Source organism: Schistocerca piceifrons, chromosome 5 (assembly GCF_021461385.2).
Source record: "Schistocerca piceifrons isolate TAMUIC-IGC-003096 chromosome 5, iqSchPice1.1, whole genome shotgun sequence".
Lineage (NCBI taxonomy): Eukaryota > Metazoa > Arthropoda > Insecta > Orthoptera > Acrididae > Schistocerca > Schistocerca piceifrons.
In genome coordinates this window covers 406,043,528-406,066,099 of record NC_060142.1, presented here as the reverse complement: position 1 = coordinate 406,066,099, position 22,572 = coordinate 406,043,528, and the positions used below count along the sequence as shown (strand labels likewise).

Here is a 22,572-nt window from a genome sequence, read left to right as displayed (position 1 = left end):
AAAATTTACTTTACGACAACCTATCATTGTAAAAACCAAATATTTTTAGCTCTAACCACCAATTTACACTTTTACATTGTTCCATCTTGTTTTGTGGGGTAATGTCGAAAGCAGTCGTGACAAAGTGTAATGTTACATCTGTCACAAAATGTCAGTGATGTGCCTTTGCAACCTTCAAACTGACACCATCTTTGGGAATTACGTGTTGACATAAAGTGGTCCTTTCCATTATACCTCACTTCACGGAATGCTCTTCCAGGTGTTGATAAAGGATGTCTCATTCTGCAATTGGTAGCCATTTTCAGATACTGAACAGTAGGACATCAGTGGAACTCCAATAAATCCAGAGATCTTGCTCCATGTACCATGTGGTATATGATCCAGTTGTTCACAACAGCCATATTGATTATTCTTGCAAAGAGAGGCCTGTACCATTTCTTGCCATGTAAAGAAGTGGCATGTTTCCCAACAAGCCTGTCGTGATGGTCTGCTCCTTCAATATTTATATTGTAATTCTTTATAAACTGTGGCTGTTGAATGCTTGTTTTATGCTTAAGCTATTCTGTTCCACCTACTTGCAGAAGTAAGTGGCTCCACACTATCAAAACTGGTGCCAATACAGATGCATTTATTATCATATTATCATTCCATTTAACAAACAGAACTTCACCACTTGTATCAAAGGCAAAGTCATAAGTGCCAAAAGGCAGTACTTTTTCCAATTGCTTTGTTTCTTCGAGAGAGCACTTTTCAGTTCTGTTTTCTTGTACTGTACTTGTTGCCTTAAATGGAATGTGTCGCAGATGCAGCAAGAGATCTCAACTAGTGAAATAGTTGTCGAAATAAATAGTATGAACCTGAGGATTTTCAGTGCACTCCAGCATATTTAACACTACCCTAGGTCCAACACCAAGCTCAGTGTACAAATCAAAATTGGAGGAGATTAGTGCTCAATGTCCCGTTACCAACGAGGTCATTAGAGATGGAGCACAAGCTCGGATTAGGGAAGGAAAGTGGCTGTGCTCTTTTGAAGGCGCCCTCCCAGTATTGGCCTTAAGCAATTTAGGGAAATTATGGACAACCTAAATCAGGATGGCCAGATGCAGGTTTGAACCATTGTACTTCCAAATGGGAGTCCAGTGTGCTAACCACTGCACTACCTCACTCAGTACAAATCAAAATTGAAACAGTAACCATTAGCAGTACACAATATTCATAGGTTATAGGCAAATCAACGTGATTTGCCTCAAATGAATTGTTTTAGTGTGTGATACTCATAATGCTTCACAGTCATTTCATCAACACTCAAGTTTTCTGAAAATGTATCAAACTGCAGGAAGAACTTTTTCATCTTTGAAATCAATGGTCTAACCTTGCATCCTCTACCATGTTTGTTGTCTTCACTTGATCATTATCATTAAAGTCAATTAAAGATTTTATCTTCTGATATGTCGCAACATAGCTTTCTTGATGATTTCCAGTCCTGAGTCATCATCTTAAGACCAATAACATGGTATTTCTGATGGAAGTCGGTGGTACCCTGACAAAAGTAGTAAGCTTGGGAATACTCTCAGTTCTTCAGTGTCAAAAGAGAAGCCTTGTATGTTTTTAGAACAACTTGCATACTGCACTGATTCTCTCATGATCATACATTATTGAAATTCAAGATATTTTCTCCAACATCAAGTGGTGTGAGGTCCTTTATTTTGTTTTACATTTCTTCTACAGCTGCATCAGCTGAAATGTCATGTGTAGGAGCTGCAGTATATATTGGCTTCATTTTACTGTAAGTCTGCAGTTGGCTGAAAAGTTCCTTCTGTTTTCTTCAGTTTACTCTATCTTCACTACCCATTACTTCATTACTCACAGTCCCCCCAAAATGAACTTCCACTGATACAGGAACATCCAGAATATTCTCAGTGCCTGTTTACCATCATTTGCCTCATCTTCATCAGTTAAAGCATCATTATCCGGAGGAACAACAACCACATCAACATATTCATTGTTTTCATCAATCAGTCCTTCAAAATTATAATTATTTATAATGAGCAACACTTCATTCGTTGTAAAGCCTTTGAACACTGCATCATAATTGCTTGCATTTGTTCTATTTTATTGTGTTACACTGCATAAAATAAATTTCAACCACCAACACCAGTGCTAGAACCGAATACTATTATTGCATGGCTTTTATTACAGCTGTGTCAGCAGATGATACCATTTCAATACTATTATTGCATGGCTTTTATTACAGCTGTGTCAGCAGATGACACCATTTCATCCCAGCTCAAAAAATAAATTGATTGTCTTTACATTTGCTAAACAACAATGTAAGCCCAACCAGACTCAACAGACACTAAGTAGTAATTGATAAACATAGAATAATATAAAAAGTAATGTGCTGCAATTGTGACCTCATTTTAAAATATAAGAAAAATCCCATTGTTTGTGTGTTCACTAATAGAAAAATTACAATAATTATTATCAATAATGTAAGTTTATAATATAATATTGGAATTAAATATGTTACCTTTTTATTAGTAATAAAATGAAAACCAATAGAGTCTAAAAACAGATCACTGGGAGATAATGGGTTAAAAAGGTTGAGAGGGCAGAGCAGGAGCCAGGCCAGACCACTGATCAAAGGCACACATGAGCCCCCTGGGTAGGAGCAGGCAACGGGGCACCCCTCCAATCCCTTAACCCTTTAACTGCTCTGGACGTGTTAACGCATGCCTTCGTACCTGTCCCTGTGTGCTCTGAAAATATTTACACGCGCCACCAGTCCTTCTACCTGGTACTCTGAACGTTTTTATGCGCACCGCCTTAGTGGCACCTGTGTGTTCCTGACCTGGGGAAAGCCATTAGCGCAGTTACCAGGAGTAGGCGGCCTCAACGGTGCGCACTCGACCCTGCTTGATGGATGCACGGCTGCAGCAGCCAAAGGGTTAAATGGCCAAAAAGGATAATGTGCCCCATGTCATAGAGAAGAGTAGAAACCACTTTCACAGGTGAAACATATCAGCCATTTTGGCATTGTCTGCTAGCATCTTGGGTAGCATGTCATCAAGTTTAAGGTGACCAAATTAGGGTAGTCCAATAGGATGTGGGACACTGTCAGAAGGGCTCCACACCACGTTGGAGGATGTGACTGTGGATCAGCTAAGTGGGGCCAATGCGAAACTGACAAAGAACAGATTTCCTCTGATAAGGAGAGAGGAAGATTACCACATGGGCACGAAGGGAAGACCAGGTTTTTCTCATTGAACCTCCACCTTTTCTGATGTACTAATTGGTTCAGTTCCTTTCTTTATCATCTCAACCTATATTTATCATTTTTCTTCCTACTTAAGAAAATGTATCTGTAGTTTTGAAAGCCAGAATTTTAGTACATGTTTTCTGAAAAACAAGTTATAATTTCAATGTTGCCTGATGAGTAACAGCATTTTGCTTTACTTGTCATTATTTGCACTACCTGCCAAAAAGTCTGTTAGGAAGAGCCTAATGTAATCATAAAACTCACCCTTTTTTAATATTATTTTCTATAATCTTTCTGGGAAAGGCCTCAGAAAACAACAGTATGCCATACATGTGTGAGAGATCCCAAGTAACATAGTTACGAATTTTGCCGTTTTCCATGGGTCCCTCTACAATTTTGTTTCTATAGCATGTGGTATACCATTGTATCATTTTATTTTGTTCAGTTTGAGTAAATGAGAATATGTCTTCAAACAAGCTGAAATAAGAAAACTGGAAGAAATTTACAAAAGGAGTTATGGGGGTAGTTCTAAACATAGTTAAATGTCTTGTTCAAATTGCCTGCACTTTAAGCTTCATTTCTTCTTGTAAACTACCTTTAACATTGTGATTGAATTATTATTTGTAATTGTCCAATAAGACAAAGTGTAAATCTGGTCAATCATACATTCTCACAGTATTTTTTAACTGAAAACAAATTACCAAGAACCATTTCAATACAGCTCTATATCAATTACCCAGTACAAAAACGTTATGATATTAACATTTAAATTTATCGACAGTATGTGTACGATTATTATGTATTATGTCCTTAACAGCTGTGGAAAGTATATGAAATTGAATAGTTTTTCAAAATAATTCAGCTCTATTTGTGTTGGAAAAGTAAATAAATAGGCTAATACACACATTTAGTTTATTTTTCAGACACTAAAAATAATTTAGAAACATGAATAGGAAATTTCAGAAACTAGGGATGTAAATGTAAGCAGTTAAAAAGTCAGTAACAGTAATTAAATACGGTATCAGGAGCATAAGCTATAACAATCTTACACAGGTCATCCTATAGTGACCTAAGTATGTTTCTTCTGTTATGAAAATTGAGTAAATTGGCTTACATTTTGCAATAAATATTTATGAATCGCCATTCCTTTGTCTTAAAAAAGGAACAATATTTATGTAACAAGGAAAACAATCAATCATTGATAAAATTATTTAATTGGATAGATAAAAAATCTACTCACCTAGCAGTGGCAGAAGACACACATAAAAGACTGTTATGATTGGCAAGATTTCGGAGCCAGTGGCTCCTTCTTCAGGCAGAAGGGCTGAATTCTTTCCTTCTCATCCCGTATGGTAAGTCTCCTCTGACCCGCAGTCTGGGTGACTTTCCCAAAATCTGCCCCTTTTCTTAATCTCTCCACTCCTTTTCCTTCACCCTTCTTTCTTCCTTCCCCTTCAACCCTTCTGCCTGAAGAAGGAGCCTTTGGCTCCGAAAGCTTGCCAATCACAACAGTCTTGTATGTGTGTGTTCTGCTGTTGCTGCTTGGTGATTAGATTTTTTATCTGGACAATATTTATGGATGAACTGCCTTAAACACTCTTCATATAAATTCCTCTTGACACATCACTGTTGTTGTTGTTGTTGTTGTGGTCTTCAGTCCTGAGACTGGTTTGATGCAGCTCTCCATGCTACTCTATCCTGTGCAAGCTACATCCTTCTGAATCTGCTTAGTGTATTCATCTCTTGGTCTCCCTCTACGATTTTTACCCTCCACGCTGCCCTCCAATACTAAATTGGTGATCCCTTGATGCCTCAGAACATGTCCTACCAACTGATCCCTTCTTCTGGTCAAGTTGTGCCACAAACTTCTCTTCTCCCCAATCCTATTCAATACTTCCTCATTAGTTATGTGATCTACCCATCTAATCTTCAGCATTCTTCTGTAGCACCACATTTTGAAAGCTTCTATTCTCTTCTTGTCCAAACTATTTATCGTCCATGTTTCACTTCCATACATGGCTACACTCCATACGAATACTTTCAGAAATGACTTCCTGACACTTAAATCAATACTGGATGTTAACAAATTTCTCTTCTTCAGAAACGCTTTCCTTGCCATTGCCAGCCTACATTTTATATCCTCTCTACTTCGACCATCATCAGTTATTTTGCTCCCCAAATAGCAAAACTCCTTTACTACTTTAAGTGTCTCATTTCCTAATCTAATTCCCTCAGCATCACCCGACTTAATTAGACTACATTCCATTATCCTTGTTTTGCTTTTGTTGATGTTCATCTTATATCCTCCTTTCAAGACACTGTCCATTCCATTCAACTGCTCTTCCAAGTCCTTTGCTGTCTCTGACAGAATTACAATGTCATCGGCGAACCTCAAAGTTTTTATTTCTTCTCCATGAATTTTAATACCTACTCCTAATTTTTCTTTTGTTTCCTTTACTGCTTGCTCAATATCAGATTGAACAACATCGGGGAGAGGCTACAACCCTGTCTTACTCCCTTCCCAACCACTGCTTCCCTTTCATGTCCCTCAACTCTTATAACTGCCATCTGGTTTCTGTACAAATTGTAAATAGCCTTTCGCTCCCTGTATTTTACCCCTGCCACCTTCAGAATTTGAAAGAGAGTATTCCAGTCAACATTGTCAAAAGCTTTCTCTAAGTCTACAAATGCTAGAAACGTAGGTTTGCCTTTCCTTAATCTTTCTTCTAAGATAAGTCGTAAGGTCAGTATTGCCTCACGTATTCCAATGTTTCTATGGAATCCAAACTGATCTTCCCCGAGGTTGGCTTCTACTAGTTTTTCCATTCGTCTGTAAAGAATTCGTGTTAGTATTTTGCAGCTGTGACTTATTAAGCTGATAGTTCGGTAATTTTCACATCTGTCAACACCTGCTTTCTTTGGGATTGGAATTATTATATTCTTCTTGAAGTCTGAGGGTATTTTGCCTGTTTCATACATCTTGCTCACCAGATGGTAGAGTTTTGTCAGGACTGGCTCTCCCACAGCCGTCAGTAGTTCCAATGGAATATTGTCTACTCCGGGGGCCTTGTTTCGACTCAGGTCTTTCAGTGCTCTGTCAAACTCGTCACGCAGTATCATATCTCCCATTTCATCTTCATCTACATCCTCTTCCATTTCCATAATATTGTCCTCAAGTACATCGTCCTTGTATAGACCCTCTATATACTCTTTCCACCTTTCTGCTTTCCCTTCTTTGCTTAGAACTGGGTTTCCATCTGAGCTCTTGATATTCATACAAGTCGTTCTCTTATCTCCAAAGGTCTCTTTAATTTTCCTGTAGGCGGTATCTATCTTACTCCTAGTGAGATAGGCCTCTACATCCTTACATTTGTCCTCTAGCCATCCCTGCTTAGCCATTTTGCACTTCCTGTCGATCTCATTTTTGAGACATTTGTATTCCTTTTTGCCTGTTTCACTTACTGCATTTTTATATTTTCTCCTTTCATCAATTAAATTCAGTATTTCTTCTGTTACCCAAGGATTTCTACTAGCCCTCGTCTTTTTACCTACTTGATCCTCTGCTGCCTTCACTACTTCATCCCTCAAAGCTACCCATTCTTCTTCTATTGTATTTATTTCCCCCATTCCTGTCAATTGCTCCCTTATGCTCTCCCTGAATCTCTGTACAACCTCTGGTTCTTTTAGTTTATCCAGGTCCCATCTCCTTAAATTCCCACCTTTTTGCAGTTTCTTCAGTTTTAATCTACAGGTCATAACCAATAGATTGTGGTCAGAGTCCACATCTGCCCCTGGAAATGTCTTACAAATTAAAACCTGGTTCCTAAATCTCTGTCTTACCATTATATAATCTATCTGATACCTTTTAGTATCTCCAGGGTTCTTCCACGTATACAACCTTCTTTCATGATTCTTAAACCAAGTGTTAGTTATGATTATGTTGTGCTCTGTGCAAAATTCTACAAGGCGGCTTCCTCTTTCATTTCTGTCCCCCAATCCATATTCATCTACTATGTTTCCTTCTCTCCCTTTTCCTACACTCGAATTCCAGTCACCCATGACTATTAAATTTTCGTCTCCCTTCACAATCTGAATAATTTCTTTTATATCATCATACATTTCTTCAATTTCTTCGTCATCTGCAGAGCTAGTTGGCATATAAACTTGTACTACTGTAGTAGGTGTGGGCTTCATATCTATCTTGGCCACAATAATGCGTTCACTATGCTGTTTGTAGTAGCTTACCCGCATTCCTATTTTCCTATTCATTATTAAACCTACTCCTGCATTACCCCTATTTGATTTTGTGTTTATAACCCTGTAGTCACCTGACCAGAAGTCTTGTTCCTCCTGCCACCAAACTTCACTAATTCCCACTATATCTAACTTCAACCTATCCATTTCCCTTTTTAAATTTTCTAACCTACCTGCCCGATTAAGGGATCTGACATTCCACGCTCCGATCCGTAGAACGCCAGTTTTCTTTCTCCTGATAACGACATCCTCTTGAGTAGTCCCCGCCCGGAGATCCGAATGGGGGACTATTTTACCTCCGGAATATTTTACCCAAGAGGACGCCATCATCATGTAATCATACAGTAAAGCTGCATGCCCTCGGGAAAAATTACGGCTGTAGTTTCCCCTTGCTTTCAGCCGTTCGTAGTACCAGCACAGCAAGGCCGTTTTGGTTATTGTTACAAGGCCAGATCAGTCAATCATCCAGACTGTTGCCCTTGCAACTACTGAAAAGGCTGCTGCCCCTCTTCAGGAACCACACGTTTGTCTGGCCTCTCAACAGATACCCCTCCGTTGTGGTTGCACCTACGGTATGGCTATCTGTATCGCTGAGGCACGCAAGCCTCCCCACCAACGGCAAGGTCCATGGTTCATGGGGGGGACACATCACTGACTAACTTTATTATTATACCAACACAGGACTGGAACTGATTGTCACATAGTATTTGAATGTTAACCATCCAGCCCCTGGCCTCCCCTCCTACTCACTTACAGCAAAACCACACATATTCATGCTAATCCACCCCACTCCTTCATCACTCAGAGACATACCAACACAATTCATTAAAACTGGGAATATTGTCTTTTTAGTTAATAATATAAGTAGCTTTGCTTCACTGGTGTGTTAGTAAACCGTGCAAACCATTAATTCTTACTGCAAAGAGATTTTGGTATGTGTAGTTAATTAAGCTTAGATATAGTCATGCAGTGGTGTCATTTTTTGTCAACAAAGACTCAAAAAATTGAAATTGCTTTTCAAAAAATATTGGGGGGGGGGGGGGGGGGGGGAGGGGGGGACATGTCACCCCCACTTGATAATGATTGTTGTGTATGGTAAATAGTGATGTATATTACTATGTAAGTTCAGACAGTAAGTGTACTGCAACCATAACGGGATAACGGGCAGTGGTTTTTTTCATCACTGGGTGGTAGAGGGGATCCCCTGACCAGAGGGAGCATCGCAAAAACATGGTAGAACATACACTTACATTGCAGTGTCCAGTTGCATCAAATATGACAGTAAGAAATCCCAACAGGTTTGAATCAGGTGCTGTGATCTGCTTCCTACTCATGAAAGGAGTAACACCTATAAAAAATTTTTCGGTAATCAGAATCATTCACTGTGAAGGTGCTATGAACAAAACAACTGTGTTTAATTGGTGTAGGGAGTTTAGTCAAGACAGAATAAATGTTCATGACAAACAGAATAGTGGATACCTTCCATTTTGACTGACGAATTGGTGCAAAAAATCAAGGAAACTATTCATGATTGACAGCTGACAGTGAATGAAATTTCTGCGCTGTTTCCTCAACTCTACAGAATTAGTTTTTGCAAGACACTCACAGAAATGTTAGGATACCAGAAACTGTGCAAGATGAGTACCAAAATGCTGACATAGCAGATCAAGAAAAACAAGGTCAGTAGCACCCATAAGTTTCTTCAGCAACTTGAATTGGAAGGTGAGGCTTTTCTGAGCACTATTGTGATTGATGATGAAATGTGGGTAGATCATTACACATATGAGTCAAAAAGACAGTCTGCACAGAGGCATCACATCAATTCCTTGTGCCAAAAAATTCAAAATCACCATTTCAGGAGAGGAAATCATGGCCTCATTGTTTTGAGATAGAAAAGACATCATTTTGATTGAATTTCTGCCTCATAAGGAGACCATCAATGCAAAACAATATTGTGAACACCTAAAAAAACTCAAGGTTTGTTCAAAACAAAAGGGGAATGCCAATGAGAGGAATGTGCTTGTAGGACAACACCTGTCCTCATACAGTCTTAGCCACCAAAGTGCTTCTGGACTCATTTGGTTAGGATGTTTAGAACCACCCATTGTAGCCCACTGATTGGTCCCCTGTGAAGGCGCAGAAGAGTGGAATAAAAATTTTCAACTGATGAGCAGGTTTAGAAAGAGGTTCTTAAGTGAGGGAAGGAGTTGGCAGGTGAGATCTTTGAGGGCATAAAGAAGTGTATGCCATGGTTGACCACATGCATTGAATGGGTTGGCAATTATGTGGATAAAGTGTCATGAACATACTGTAATTTTTTTCAAATACACTTTTTCTTACTTTCTGAACAAGCCACGTATTGTATGATGATGACAATGATTATGAAGAAAATAAAAACTGAATATGTAAGCTTTCACTGAAGTGTATTTTTCTTACCTCTTTGTAGAAGTGTACTTCATTTCTGTAGAATTGTGCCAATCCAAATGGTTGTTTATGGCAAATATTAGAAGGTAGAGCTTTAATAACAACTGCTACAGAATGTGCTTCAGAGCCATTATGTGATGTGCCTTGAATTCGTATTCTTCTAATGTCACTTGTGTAGCACTCTCCCTTATCATCTAATGGAGACAATGTGTAACCCGTGAGTGCTACATCTGACTGCCCACTCACATCTTTCAATATATCAGTAAGAATATGTTCTTTGAACATGGCTGAAATTTTCAGTAACTCTGCTTCTGTTCCAGTGACTTCAGACATTGTTTTGTGTTTAACTGCAGCAGCTGTAATTAAAAGCAACTTCATGTTATTTTGAGCCAGCAACATATCTATTACATTCTTTAGGTCTTTTGCAAATATAATGAATGACTGCAAATTACCTCCTTATTTTCAACTAATTATGTTCATGTACAGTATATTAAAGTTTTTATTTATCTCTTTTACATTCTTTCCCACATATGTACATGTTTCTAGCGTAAAAATACATGAAAGTGGGAGGATCAAAGACTTTTGAAAGAGGGACCTGCAGGCATCTGTTTGTGGTGCACAATACATTGCTCTTAAGCTCTTTTTTGTGCCAATGAGATGACTGAGCTAGCAGTTGTGCTACCATACTGTAGAATGCTGTAGAACTGGGCTAGATATGCAATTCGAACAGTGTGGAAACTTGTTTTGTGTGCCAGTAAACATAGGCTATAGCACACTTCCTTCAGTGCCACATTTTTTTCCCTTATGTGTGTGCCATTTAAAATACTGTTGAAGTCATAAGCCTAGAAATTTTGTTTCCAGTGTGGGTGCAATTCCACTGCAGTTTATTGTCACAGAGGAGTTGGAGTCTTCCCCTCAATAAACAGAAGTTTAGAAAAGTTGTTTTGGCTGTATGTATTATTAGCTTATTTCCTTCAAATCTATTTTATTTGGGTTGTAGCTTAACTTATGTTTACTTGTAGTTGTTGTGCAGTTTTCCCATAAGAAAGTTGCTAGTGTCACCTACAAAGATGGTATTTATTTGTGATTCAGTGCTTAGATCTAGGTTTTTTTTGTGCAGAAGAAAGGTATAGGCACAAAAGTGGATCCTTGAGGGACTCCTCTTTTCATTATTCCTACATCTGGGGCTATCAGTTAGTTCAAGTGTTTGCTTCTGATTTGTTAAGGATGAGGAGAACTGTATTAAAGCAATGCCTCTAATGCTGCACTTTTGGTGGTTTCCGTGCACGATTTTATGCTTCAAGATGTGAAAAGCTTCGCTTACGTTAGATCTAAGAAAATACCAGCCACATTTTGTTTTTCGTCCATTGCTTCTAGAGCATTTTATAAAAAATTATAGATGTCACCAGTCATAGATTTATTTTTCTGAAAACCATATTGGGCATTAGTGAGGATTTTGTTCTTTTCCAGAAATTTTCATTAATCTGTTATTCATGAATCTTTCAGTGATTTTTGCAAAACTTGATAGTAAAGAGACTGGTGTACCTATAGTTTTCTAAATTTGCTTTGGCACCTTTTTATGAATATTGATCAGTTTGGCAATTTTTAAGACAGTGAGGAAAGGTTCCTTATTGAATAGTATGAGTTGATAATATCTGCAAGGGGGTGTTGCAATGTTAATAATACATTCCTTAATGGTGAAGTCTGGAACACCATCAACTCCTGAGGGCATTTTTTGAAGGTTTTTAATTGTGTATGTTTCATTTAGTGTCGTTTCATCCAACAGACTGTGTGGAAGCAAAAAATTTACTTTGTTCTGGTGATTGTTTGGGCTATTGATTATCAGATTTTATTGTACTGTTTGCATAGTACTGCATGATGAGATTTGCAATCTGTTGGGGGTCAGTAATTCTTGTCACAGGTCACGCTGATATTTTCCTTTTTACTATTTCATTCCTGCTTTATTACTTTCCACATTGATTTGCTTTTATTTTATAATTCTAATATAAATTTATCATTAGCCATTGTTTATGTGTGATGTATGACTTGTCCATATATCTCAATCTACAATCTAAGAAAAAGGGGAAGAAAATGTACCATGAAGGAGTTATGCAAATTAGTCACAAATTGGTATTCATACAGGTACTGACCAAACAACTGGCAAGGATAGTAATTAGAGGACATGTCGATACAGGGCACAAAGTCTTCACAAATTTCATTCTGTGTACTTATATCTAAAAACAAAGATGATGTGACTTACCAAATGAAAGTGCTGGCAGGTCGACAGACACACAAACGAATACAAACGTACACACAAAATTCAAGCTTTCGCAACAAACTGTTGCCTCATCAGGAAAGAGGGAAGGAGAGGGAAAGACGAAAGGATGTGGGTTTTAAGGGAGAGGGTAAGGAGTCATCCCAATCCCAGGAGCGGAAAGACTTACCTTAGGGGGAAAAAAGGACGGGTATACACTCGCACTCACACACATATCCATCCACACATATACAGACAGTAACTATGCCTTGCAGACAGAAGCATGAACAATATTCACATATCTCAGAATTTGGGAGAGGATGAGTAGTTGGCCTCAATGAAGTTGGAGTAATCGGTAAATCACTTGATATTTGAATAGCAGCAGTGCCACCATTTGACGATGTTGGCAAAAATGGGTGAACCATGACCTAAGACATCGGCAAGAAGAAAGCAGTCGACCTAGAGACGACAGAATGTGAAGACAGAAATTATCAGAGAGGCACTCAGAGCCCTGGATTCATTATTATCATCAATCTGATGTGCAACTGGTGCTTCATTTAGCACAAAGATCATTAACTGGTGGCTCACAGAAAGGGGGCTGCATCGTGGTACCCCTTGCACTGACTACCATTGAACTTCTCTGTACACCAAAAAGCCAGTTTGTGGTGCTGTTGGGCAAATTCAGTCTGGAATCTCATTGAATAGAGTAGAACTGTATTCAGTGATGAGTCCTGCTTTGAATTAAGCCCCAGTGACCAGTGAAGAAGTGTCTGGAGTTGGCCCAGATGGTGGCAGGATACTAAGCTGAGTGATGCCTGTTATACGATTCAACAACCAGGATTGATACATGAAATGTATTTACAGTTGGGAATATGGACAACCATCTGCTGTGTAATGGAATGAAAATAATGAAATTTTGTGTCAGACCATGACTCGGACCCAGATTCCCCGCTTATCAATAGGTGTTGCCTTATCATTAGGCTATGCGGGCACGACTCACAGCCTGACCCAAACTTTCGTATGTTATCAACCATGTGTCTACAGCACAGGTGCAGCAATATCATATTTACCTGCCAAGGGCAAGTGACATTTGATTAAAATGTCTCCCTTGTACAGGAATATATGTAATGAGTGCAGGTTGTAGACACATGATTGATAACTTATAGAAGCTTGGGTCTGGCCATGAGTCATGTTTGAAGGTAAACCCTCACAATAATTGGCAAATCCATGTTCAAGTTTCGATCCAGCACAAATTTTCATTGTCACCATTTCATTACGCAGCTGGTGGTTGCCCATATTTTCAACTGCAAATACATTTCATGTATTTCATGAAGGCTGCAGTGCCTGTTCCTTCAGATATGCAGCAAGATAATGCCTCCCTGCACCTAGCAAGAATTTCCACTGCTTGTGTTTGTGCTTGCCGAATTCTACCTTGGCCAGTAAGGTCACTGAATCTCTCCCCAGTTCAGAACGTTTGGAGCATTATGGGCATGACCCTCTAACAGCTCAGGATTTTTGATGATCTACTGTGCTAACTGGACAGAATTTTACACAATATCCCTCAGGAGGAGATTCAACAACTCTGCCAATCAGTGCCAAACTGAATAACTGCTTGCATAAGAACCAGGGGTAGGTCAACGCATTATTAACTTGCTCAATTTGTGAAGTTCTTTCTTTTTAATAAATGACCCTGTTTTTCTGAAATTGTAATCATTTGTTTGTCTGTATATGTGCATCATATCTACATTCACTATGTGACCAAAAGTATCCGGACACCTGGCTGAAAGCAAGTTACAAGTTCATGGCGCCCTCCATCGGTAATAGTGGAATTCAATATAGTGTTGGCCCACCCTTAGCCATGATGAGAGCTTCCACTCTCGCACGCATACGTTCAATCAGGTGCTGGAAGGTTTCTTGGGGAATGGCAGCCCATTATTCACATAGTGCTGCACTGAGGAGGGGTATCGATTTTGGTCGGTGAGGCCTGGCATGAAGTCGGCATTCCGAAACATCCCAAAGGTGTTCTGTAGGATTCATGTCAGGACTCTGTGCAGGCCAGTCCATTACAGGAATGTTATTGTCGTGGAACCACTCCACAACAGGCCTTGCATTATGAACAGCTGCTCGACCATGTTGAAAGATGCAGTCGCCAACCCCAAATTGCTCTTCAACAGTGGGAAGCAAGAAGGTGCTTAAAACGTCAATGTAGGCCTGTGCAGTGATAGTGCCATGCAAAACAACAAGGGGTGCAAGCCCCCTCCATGAAAAACAGGACCACACCTTAACACCACCACCTCTGAATTTTACTGTTGGCACTACACACGCTGGCAGATGGTGTTCACCGGACGTTCGCCATACCCACACCCTGCCATTGAATTGACACATTGTGTGCCATGATTTGTCACTCCACACAACGTTTTTCCACTGTTCAGTCGTCCAATGTTTACACTCCTTACACCAAGCGACGCGTTGTTTGGCATTTACCAGCATGATGTGTGGCTTTGAGCAGCTGCTCGACCATGAAATCCAAGTTTTCTCACCTCCCACCTAACTATCATAGTACTTTCAGTCGATCCTGATGCAGTTTGGAATTCCTGTGTGATGGTCTGGATAGATGTCTGCCTATTACGCATTAAGACCCTCTTCAATTGTCAGCAGCCTCTGTAAGCCAACAGATGAGGTCGGCCTGTACACTTTTGTGCTGTACATGTCCCTTCAAGTTTCCACTTCACTATCACATCTGAAACAGTGGACCTAGGGATGTTAAGGAGTATGGAAGTCTCACCTACAAACATATGACACAAGTGACACCCAATCATCTGACCACGTCTTAAGTCCTTGAGTTCCAAACAGTGCCCCATTCTGATCTATCACAATTTCTAATGACTACTGAAGTCGCTGATATGGAGTAGCTGGCAGCACAATGCACCTAATATGAAAAACTTATGTTTTTGTGGATGTCCAGATGCTTTTGATCACATAGTGTGTATGTGCATCTTATCTACAGATTTCCATCCCATTCGAATAATGCCTTCATGGTGCATCAGTTTTTTAGAGTTTACTTTGTAATATAACTTAAGGAACTTTTTCTGTAATTGAGAAAGTCCCTTTTTGTGTTGCTCAATATTTTTATGCCTCTTGTTACCCATATCTTTGCTTTTAGATTTGTGTTTTCACCTCTGTGTCTCAGAATTTCAGCTTATTAACATTACATAATTATTAACTTGGTGAACATCTGATAAACTGTGACCTGCAAACATCAGACATTCTTCTTCTCACTCCCCCCTTCGAATTACTACACAGGGTGTGTAAAATGGATGATGAAAGATGAGGCCATAACTATTTGGAGAAAAGTGCAACATCATCAGATCCACCAAGTTTACAATAAGAGTTTTACATTCGATACAAGTTATATCTTTCTCTCAACAAATCGGAGGTCTATACCATCTACACTTATATGTTGCACACATGACAATCACTTTTACCACACTGTACTGTGAACATCATGCACAGTGGAGCTCCATGTAGATAATGGCAAACATGCATCTCTCCATCAAAATTGATGAATAAGAGACATGGCTCTTAAGATAAACTGATCTTCCTCCATTTCTGAAACATTTTATTGCTTGCTCTTTGCATTAAGTGAATTGCTGTTGGTAATGGGCTTACAGCAAACGTAGTGGGCGTACATTCCATGTAGGTTTCTTTGGTGGATTATAGAGAGTTTTAAGGGAGTGAGTAGGGTATGGGGGTAGGGAGGTGGTGGCAGCAAAGCAAACTGAGGTGTGAAAGGTGGATTGTAGCCAACATCAGAGTGTTATGCTTATCAGGTGTATGCCATTTGACTGTCAAGTGGCAGCTATGGGTGCCCATAAAATCATTGTAATAATTATGCTGCCAAACATCTTTTAATGCCATGAAATAGCATTACAAAGTGACTATAGACTTAATTTTGTGTCACTTTCTAAGTCATTTATACATCCAGTTTTGCGCAACACCTTAACATCCATGGCCAGAAACAGTTGCACCTACAGCTTGCCAAAAGTTCTGCTAAAACCTGTTACTGCTCAGTTAATTCAAATTTCTGATTGTATCCATTGAAACCTTGCAAATCCATATGATTATATTATAGAGCAAAGTAATCTTTCTTTGTTGGTGTATCAGATATGAGAATTCATACAAATCTAGAAAAAGAAGAGATTAATTTGTCAGAGATTGGAAATATCCTGATGTAATAAGATTTTAAATTATAATCCTCTATCAGACCCCCCTCCCCAGTGCACACAAAACAAGGTCTTTCTTGAATAGTAATGAGGTTCTGCACTGAGCTAAGCAAGCAATTCTTGAAAAAATCTTGAGTTCGATGACAGAGCAGTGGGTGAAGTACTTCTAGAAAAGTAAGGAAAAATAAGACCATATGGTGACAACAAAATGAGACATGTTATGAAGAGAAGGAATAAGCTAAATGTTGTGTCAGAAAAGAGTTTAGTTGCTGCCAACTTCTACAATGTCACCTAAAGTACATGAACAATCTGCAATGAACATGCACACTGAGGAGAGCACACTCTTTAAAAGAGACATGTTATGAAGAGAGGGAGTAAGGTAAATGTTGTGTCAGAAAAAAGTGTAGTTGCTGCCAACCTCTATGATGTCATCTAAAGTACGTTAACAATCTGCAACTAACGTGCACATTGAGGAAAGTGCAATCCTTATAGCAAAGTATCACAGTGATTTGATTTGATTTTTATTTGGTCCTGTTAAATTATATTTTGTACAAAGATTGTGCTGTAATGTAGCAGTACAAAAATTGTGCTGGAACATGCTAGTACAAAGATTGTGCAGTAATATAGCACAGGTCAATGAATACAATATTAAATGGGCAACAAGGGAAGAAAAACAAACAATATGGGAACAACACCAATACGAGACATACAATATTACATTCAAGTTTTCAAGAAAAACAACCATACTGCAGACAATATACGTACAAGATATACAATATTACATGCATTGCAATACAATTTACATGATTTATAACATAATATATATTTTAGAAATCTTATAGCTCTAGAAATTCATTTAAATTTTATACGGTATGGTTTATGAGGAATCGCTACAGTTTCCTCCTCAATACATAAGGACTGTCACTGTCCTTTTTTATATTCAGTGGGAGTTTTTTGTAAATTCTTATTCTGGCCAAGATAATTCCTCTTGTGCTGTGTAGAGAGTTACTGAGTCTTTATGGAGGCTTTGCTTCTGACTTGCATCATGATTGCATCATTAGTCTGGAAAAGTTTTCTGATGTTGTTTACAAGTACCATCAACTAGCAGACACTAACTTGCAATTGTCAGGGTTCTATTTGTCTTGAATAGGCACCTGCAGGATGTCTGATTTGAAACACCACAGATCAACTCACACCCCACTTCTGCATTTTGAAAACTTCTCAACTTTTGCAGCATTTCCTCAGAATATTATCCCATATGACATCAGAGGGTAGAAATGTGCAAAGCATGACAACATTATTATTTCCCTCTCAACACAGGGCGAAATACCTCGTAGTGCAAAGCATACTGATCTAAGTTTCTTCAGCAGGTAATCAATATTTTTATTTCATCTTAATTTAGTATCCTTTTGTATTCCTAGAAATCTTATATGTGAAGTTTCATTTATTTTCTGACCATTGATATCTATTTTGAGAGCTTGTAGCTTGTTATTAGCTATGTGAAACTGCATTAAATTTGTTTCTGAGAGGTTTAATAATAGTTTATTTGCTGCAAATCACTTGCACACTTGTCGTGTTATTGTTTCAGTTTTAATCTGTATTGAGGATTGCATACTGTTGATCATGATACTTGTTAACAGCAAACATTACTGTATCTGCAATTTTATTTCCTGGTGCTGGTAGGTCATGAATGTGCACTAAGAAGTTCAATGGTCTGAGGATCAAGCTTTGGGAAACACCATACTTAATAGTTCCCCCCTCTGATTTTATTGTTTCACCCACACCTGTTAGAGCAACAGTGTTTCTTGGTATGTAAGTAAAATTCTAGCCAAGCTAATGGTTGGTCTTTGATGCCACAGTGTAGGAGTTTCTGTACTAATATGTTATGTTTTATACAATGAAAAGCATTAGCAATATCATAGAAAATTTGTAATGGATATCTTCTACAGTTCATTTCATCAAGAACTTCCTTTGTGAGACTGAATATTGCTCCTGCTGTGAAGAGCCCTTTGCTAAAGGCAAACTGGGAGGGTGCCAGTGAGCGAGTGAGTTAGGTGTTCATGTAGCCTACGGTACGCTACCCCCTCAAATATTTTTGGAAGAACTGGCAGCGTAGAGATAGACCAATAGTTAGATATTATATGTCTGTCACCACTTTTGTGTATTGGTGTCACTGTAGCATGTTTTAATCTATGAAGAAATACCCATATTTTCATAGACTGGTTACATAAACAGCACAATATGTTGCTGATTAAGCCACCCTATAATTTTAGTGCCCTGATTGATATTCCATCATATGCAATAAGTCTGGGTTGGCTGTTGTGGATTTGAAGTGCAATGCTTTCAGTGGTGTACTTTGTGTAAGATCAAGTAATTTTATAGCTTCTGAGGGAGGTTGAATGTTTGTATTTCTGTTTTTTCAGTTAGAGAGACGAAAAATTTATTGTACTCAGAGGCTGCCGTTTTCAGATTATTGTGGTTCACCCCAGTTTCCATTAACTGTGCTACCCCTGTTTCTTCTAATATTTTGTACTTGTTTGTTTCAAATTTTACAATTTTCCACATGGTTTTTGTTTTATTGTTTGCCTTGTTAATTTAAGATTTTATAGTATCTCTTATAGTTATGTTCACTTCTTTGTGTGTACTATTCCTCTGTTGTAGGTAAAGTTCCCTTTCTCTAGCACATAATATTCTAATCCAAGCTGTTATCCAGACTTTCTACCTATTACATTTGATTTAGTTTTGGTTGTCTTTGGAAGTTGGCTTCAAAGTGTTTGAGAGACAGATTTAATAATGAATTAAATTTCTTATTCTTAGTGTCTTCATGATCGATTTCTTCTCATAGTTCCTGTTGTAGACTATTTCTAAAGATATTGGTCGATTCTTTGTTTATTATTCTAACACGAATAACTTGTGAGGGCGCCCATACCCCGTGCCTCACCCCCCCCCCCCCCCCAGCTCTCACTGAAAGAAAAAATATAGTGTGGACAGCATTTTTCTCTCAAGGTAATGACCTAAAAGTTTGTGTTACACAGGTTTTTAACAGAGTTGAAACCAACTTTCTATGGCTACTTTCAAGTTGGCATTCACTTCCAAAATACTAAAAATACTTCACACTTCCAAATCTAGCCCTATACAACCCTGACCCCCCCCCCCCCCCCCTATAAACTATGGGATGGGCACCCTTGCTAACTTGGGTGTGTACATTAACTGTTTTTCTTTTGCTGAGTTATAGGACTGCTATTTGACCATGATCAGATAGGCCATTTACCGCAGCCTGCGTTTTTACATCACAATAGTGTGTGGGGGGTCCAGGAAAACTTGTCAATCACAGTTTTGTTGTAGTCATCCATCTCTGTTGGGAATGAGATCATTGGGTGTAAGTTAATGCTAGACATTAGTGTTTTTAACTGTCTATGATTACTGTTGGTTGATGTAAATTCAATGTTAAAATCCACAGATTAAATTTTTACTGTTGCTCTTGCAAAGCTTTATAAGCACAGTTTCTAGTTGCGCAAGGAACTTTGGGGTATTTCCTACTGGTGACCCGTAGATAGTTATGATCAAGATGGACAGCTTTTCTAGTTCTAGTTTGACTGCACAGCTTTCAAAATCTTGTCCAAAGGAATACTGACTTACATCCTTGCCTACAGATGTTTCTCCACATGAAGATGACAAAGAGCCCATAGTGTCCATTTCTGTTGTTGACCCAAAGACGGAATAGAATGACACATGTTTCATGTATTTTGGATGCATGGAGTACAGCATTGTCTGTACCCAAATAACAGCATCATATTAAAACTGCCTCATGTCTTCAAAACATGTGATGTTGTAATTGTTAACTTTGAAGGTTGGCGTTTCCCAAGGAAGGAGAATGAGTCTTATGATGAGGTACATAGTGCATGTTGTCAAAAATTTGTAGAAACAGTCAGCCCACTAATAAAGATGTAGGATGAAATATTCTACGTAAAGGACAAGATTTGATATTTCATATACTCTACGCCAAAGTCAGTGGATAGTTAACGAACGTTTGTTACATTCGGATAAAAATGTCCAAAAGTTTTCTTTAGTACCACTGCCAAACTAAAATTCAAAGTTTGGAAAGGAATACAATTTCTGTACAGCACGTAAAATGATTTGGCGAACTGTATACCCGTAATCAAATATGTCGCAGAAGTTCATTTGGTGTTCATCTTTATAACTGGTTGCCGATCAATAAATACTGTATGTTAAAAGCTGTCCAAAATAACTCCCATCTTACAGCAGATCATATTGCACGGAACTTTTATTTTCATTCCGTCTAGTTTCGAGATTGTATCCATATTTACAGTGCAACGTTATTTTTATTGATAGTATATTATATAATGAACTGCCGTACAGCAAGTCTTCAGCCTTTACTCCAGGCACCAGATGTAATACCGTACTCTATCTCTCCCTTATCAAGCTCTGATAAATGATTTCTTAACCCATCATGCGCCAACACTTACTACCGTACGGTACATTTTGACAGGCTGTCCAATCGGTAAGCGCTTACATTAATCGTAAACAGCGGTGGCCGCACAGATGTTCTTTAACGAGGACCAAAAGCGATATGCCCCCGTCAGAAATTTTTTGTGTGCATCTGGAACAAAAGTGTCAGTGTTGCAGCATAGTGAAGTGAGGACAAAAAAAATGTTAGTACTGCAGCGAAATGAAGTTCGATACAGTACGTTCACTCTGATTTACATTACATTTGAAGTACATAAAGGGCTAATATACTAAGTTTGGATCTTCCATAAAAAAGTCTTGTCAATCGGTCTATTGTTCCATCCTCCATGAAACTTGGTTATTACGGTACATGAAACAACTGTACCAACTGCACTAACATTATTGTGGCGGTAGTTGCCCAAAGTTAAGTAAATTAGATGGACACCCCACATAATAGTAATCTGGTTAAGTACTGGTAGCCTAAGGAAATAAAAACGTACGATCGCAATAAGTCATATCATAATTACTGGATATGAATCGATTGTAATGTACCAAATGGTCGCTTGATCACGCTCTAACAATCAGAGCAAGTATTTCTGTTGTTCCCTGAATTCCATTCAAACGGACGTACCTTTTTTTCGGCGATCAGGCCTTATTACTTCCAAATTTTGATTACACCTCTTTAACTTCCTCTGGTTCAACGCGACGTAAATGCGATTTTTTTTTTATCTTGGGCTAGGGGATGGAATACAGCAATATTTATTCTTTCTGTATACGGTTAACTAATTTTGACGTTTACATTTCATAATTTTGTATGTGGTAAATCGTACGTGAAGTATCAGAACTGTAATGCGTTTTATTGTATTGCATTTATGTGCAACGAACATATTACGTCCCCGGTGGGTACTATTTAGCGTAATTCTCCCCCGTCCCCGTACCTGGCTAAAAGCCAGTTGAAACGTTGGAAAACACAGGACCATACCAACATTCACTTTGAGCGCAACATTAATCAGTGCGCAAGAGTGACGGAAATGAGGTCGTCTGTGTGCTGTCTTCGCAATATTCCAGAGTGTTGATGAGACAAAGTTGTTCACAGATATCATTAGTGTTGCTACTGGCACTAGATGAGACTTGATTTTTCACAGTTTTAGTTAGAGGACATTAATCTCATTTACTCACGATAAGCAGACGAGCGCAGGTCAAATTTGTTAATATCTGTGTCACTGGTGAAAAGCTGAGAACTTCGTAGAAGATATCTTAAAAAATGACGCCGCGAAGTACAACAGAATCAGACGGTGATCTTATAAATTATGGCCAGATACACGATACACAAGATCTATATAGACCTTGACGAGGAATGTCTGCAACAACGCTCCAAGCGTACATCTTTGGAACTACCGACTGGTTCACGTCGCTTGATAAAGCTCCTATACACGATGCACCTTAAAGGTGTGCGTTGGTGCGTTGAAGATGTATCTCTGCAGCAGCGGCGCGACCGTAAATGTTTGAAACCGCAGATTGGTTCACGCACGGCTGCCTCTGTTGAGAGCCGGCCGTGGTTCACGTCGCCTGAGCACACGGTACACACGCAATATTCGTGGCACGAATCTGTGGATGCGCAGAAGAAAGCAGTTAACACGAGAAACTGTAATGAGGATGTCTGTTTTCTTGTAAAGTCGCTCATTTGAAAT

The 22,572-nt window shown here is 38.8% G+C and overlaps 1 protein-coding gene across 2 annotated transcripts in view; it reads right to left on the bottom strand.

Moving 5' to 3' along the window:
• Positions 1-22,187, bottom strand: part of LOC124798707 — a 39,265-nt gene extending 17,078 nt beyond the window's left edge. Inside the window, exons 1-2 of one of the 2 annotated variants that reach the window (XM_047262219.1) lie at positions 22,061-22,187; positions 9,950-10,293 (exon numbers count right to left, since the gene is read on the bottom strand). In XM_047262219.1, the coding sequence (XP_047118175.1) occupies positions 9,950-10,270 (321 nt within the window). In that variant the 5' untranslated portion in view covers positions 10,271-10,293; positions 22,061-22,187. Of the gene's footprint in view, positions 1-8,763; positions 8,862-9,949; positions 10,294-22,060 lie in introns of those variants that run through there. The other variant, XM_047262220.1, reaches the window with a different exon arrangement.
• Positions 22,188-22,572: the final 385 nt, after the last annotated feature.